Source organism: Agrilus planipennis, unplaced genomic scaffold (assembly GCF_000699045.2).
Source record: "Agrilus planipennis isolate EAB-ADULT unplaced genomic scaffold, Apla_2.0 scaffold224, whole genome shotgun sequence".
NCBI classification, from domain to species: domain Eukaryota; kingdom Metazoa; phylum Arthropoda; class Insecta; order Coleoptera; family Buprestidae; genus Agrilus; species Agrilus planipennis.
Genome location: NW_020439296.1, coordinates 362,909 through 365,815, shown reverse-complemented (window position 1 = coordinate 365,815; position 2,907 = coordinate 362,909). Strand labels below are relative to the sequence as shown.

The following is a 2,907-nucleotide window of genomic DNA, read 5'->3' as shown; positions in this document are numbered from 1 at the left end:
TATGTTACATAAATTATCTACATTAATACTTATATACACATTATATCACCTATCATGGAAGATATTACATTGTGTATTATTTACATTTACAATTTTAAACATTAGGAGATGGATGACATCGGCATTTTTGTATAACTACATAATTCTATTGTAAATTCTGTAAATTTTTAAAAATATATCACGCTATTTATGTCTATGTTATACATTTTCTCATTGAATTACAAAAGTTAATATACTGGGAACAAAAAAATGGAAAAAGAAAGTATTTTTGGCACCCCCTGAACGCAATCTCTACAAAGAACATTCGATAAACAATTCACTCAAAAGGAAAAAATAAAAACTAATTATGAGATTCTCTTATCAATTTACTACTTCTAAAATACTGTGGATTTTTACGCCTTTTTCACATCTACTATTTATGCCATTACCTATTAAATCAGTACAATAACAAAAACTACCCTTACAATATTACCGCACAATGACTAACAACTTTTATTGCTTAATTCGATCTTTCCAATAAAATGGTGATATGTAGACTTTAATTAAATTTAACGTCTTTANTTTTTATTCAAAACACAAAACAAATGTAACAAATTATCACACACTCATTTATATACAATTTGCCTTTTTTCGTCTTTTTTTTATTAAAATTTTTGAATGAAAAAAAAAACAGTATTCATGAGAGGTTTCCTAAGTTTCCTTATTTCGTGTGATTAGGAAAAAATTATATAAGGAATATAAAAAATAAATTTCAAAAAAAAAGAAAGCTTATGAAACCTTCTAAAACTAGTACGAACACTTTAAGTTTATTTTGGTCATGACGCATGTATGTTGTGAAAGGCGAATATTATTAAAAAATGAGACTATCATATCAAAAATTATGCATTATTTTGTTCTCTCGCTATTTTTTTTTTGTAAAATTGGAGGGAATTATAATTAGGGAAATCGAAATGCATAAAAATACTGAGGAGAAAAGGACTAGGTTGAAAGTGGGCCCCAGAACAGTTCAATAAGTATACTATAATAATTGTTTTAATGATATTTACACTTATTCTAATAATTTATAACATAATAGCAGTTAAACACATGGCATTTTTGCCAATTTTTTGTATTCTCCCATTATTAACTACATTTCATATTAACTACACCGTACCAATTTTTTTTAAATTATGGATACTTATACATGTAATAAGAAAAAAACACATTTCAAAATTTGAGTGGTACCATCATCCGTTCAATATAAAATATCTTTCACAACTATGGGTAAATACAAAAAAAATTAGAAAAACCGAAAATGGTCTAATATAACCACCAAACATAAATATTGTGTTTAACTGTAGGACTGATCTTAAATGTTATGAATCATTAGAATGTGTGAGAAACAATTAAAAAATTACTTAATAAGAAAATTTTTTAGAAACAATTATTATTATTTTAACATTGTTATTGCTCCTAGTCCCTTTCAACGTTTAAAATTAATTTTATTTTCTCGGTACAAATTATTTCGTTACTTTTATCAATGAACTGAAATTATATTCATATATGAAGTTCATTTTATGGTGTTTTAATAAACCTAAAGGCTTATTTAAATAGTTTCTATCCGAACAGAAAAGAATCAGCTGCCATAAATTTGGAAATAAATATTGTTATTAAGTAATCTATCTATTTTCTTAACAACTTAAATGGATAAATAGGACGAAATGTTTAAAAATTATCCTGTAGAAGTGATTGTCATTTTGATTTCGTAGATGATGAAACGTTAATTAATCCGTTTTTCATTTTATAAATAGTTTAACAAATGAATGTGCTCTTGAACCAAATTGCACTAACTTGACTAGCTAACCGTTAAATAGTAATAGTTTTCTCTCCTTAATTCGTTTTCATTAATATTTTCATTTTCAGCAGCAGTGTTTCACTAAAAAAGTTACTTTTTCGGCAAACTCACCCACGTGATCGTTTCAGTATTCGTTTTCGTCCAACGCGCGGAAAAACCGACGAAACGGGTTCACTTTCGATTATTAATAACGTAATGAGTAAATATTTCTAAATTTTACTTTAACTTAACGTATGTTCGATTTTCTCTTGTTTGAAAACTGAAGATGAATCCCTAGCTGTCCACCGCAACGTCGTTCTCTTTATTTGCTTGCCACTTGAACTTGCTTTTCATGATCCACTGTTGACCGCGGGACAAATCACAGGGTCGTAGAAGAGGTAAACTCATATCGGATTTGTCAGGCTTTTGCAGACAACTCCCTGTATTTACATGCTTAATCGTTCGTTCCTATAAAAGAAGAAATTGAAAGGTTGAAACAGCGATCAATAAATAAAAAATCCACACAGTTTGAAGGTTGTAACTTTCAGAATATGTGTATTTTTTTTTTGGCATTCAGTAATATTGAAAATTTTAGAAGCATTAAATGATTACAGACAAACTTTATTTTAATTTTCAAAAAATTATCAAGACTGATAAAATAATAAGCCAAAAAATATATTTCAACTAACGTCTTCATCATAAACCCAAGCCTGATTGCCTCCCATTCCGTGACAGCGGACCAACTTGACAGGACCGTATTTTTGCGATGCATCCAAACAATTATCATCGGACATAATTTGCTGACGTCTGGTATAGGCAAAGATCTGATTGCCTCCCATATTATGGCAGTAATTGAGGCCCAGGTTTTCACCGGATTTGCGGCCCATCGTATCCAAACACGTTTGTGTCACCACGTTACGAATCTAAGGAAAAAAATTGTTATATTGAGAACTACCACATCGCCAAATTACTTACGAAGAAGCACATAAATAAATCTGTTTCTCTCAATAAACAAATTAAAATATTATATATAAAAGAAATTATGAGTGCTGTCAGCACAGGGCAAAGTAGTATTACGTCTTCTAAAATACTGT

The 2,907-nt window shown here is 28.9% G+C and overlaps 1 protein-coding gene across 1 annotated transcript in view; it reads right to left on the bottom strand.

Annotated features, from left to right (window-relative positions):
* Positions 1–894: 894 nt before the first annotated feature.
* The window catches only part of LOC108739550 (polypeptide N-acetylgalactosaminyltransferase 5), a 75,533-nt gene continuing 73,520 nt past the window's right edge, over positions 895–2,907 (bottom strand). Inside the window, exons 8-9 of the mRNA XM_025978342.1 lie at positions 2,503–2,736; positions 895–2,281 (exon numbers count right to left, since the gene is read on the bottom strand). Of these exons, the coding sequence (XP_025834127.1) occupies positions 2,108–2,281; positions 2,503–2,736 (408 nt within the window). The 3' untranslated portion in view covers positions 895–2,107. The remainder of the gene's footprint in view (positions 2,282–2,502; positions 2,737–2,907) is intronic.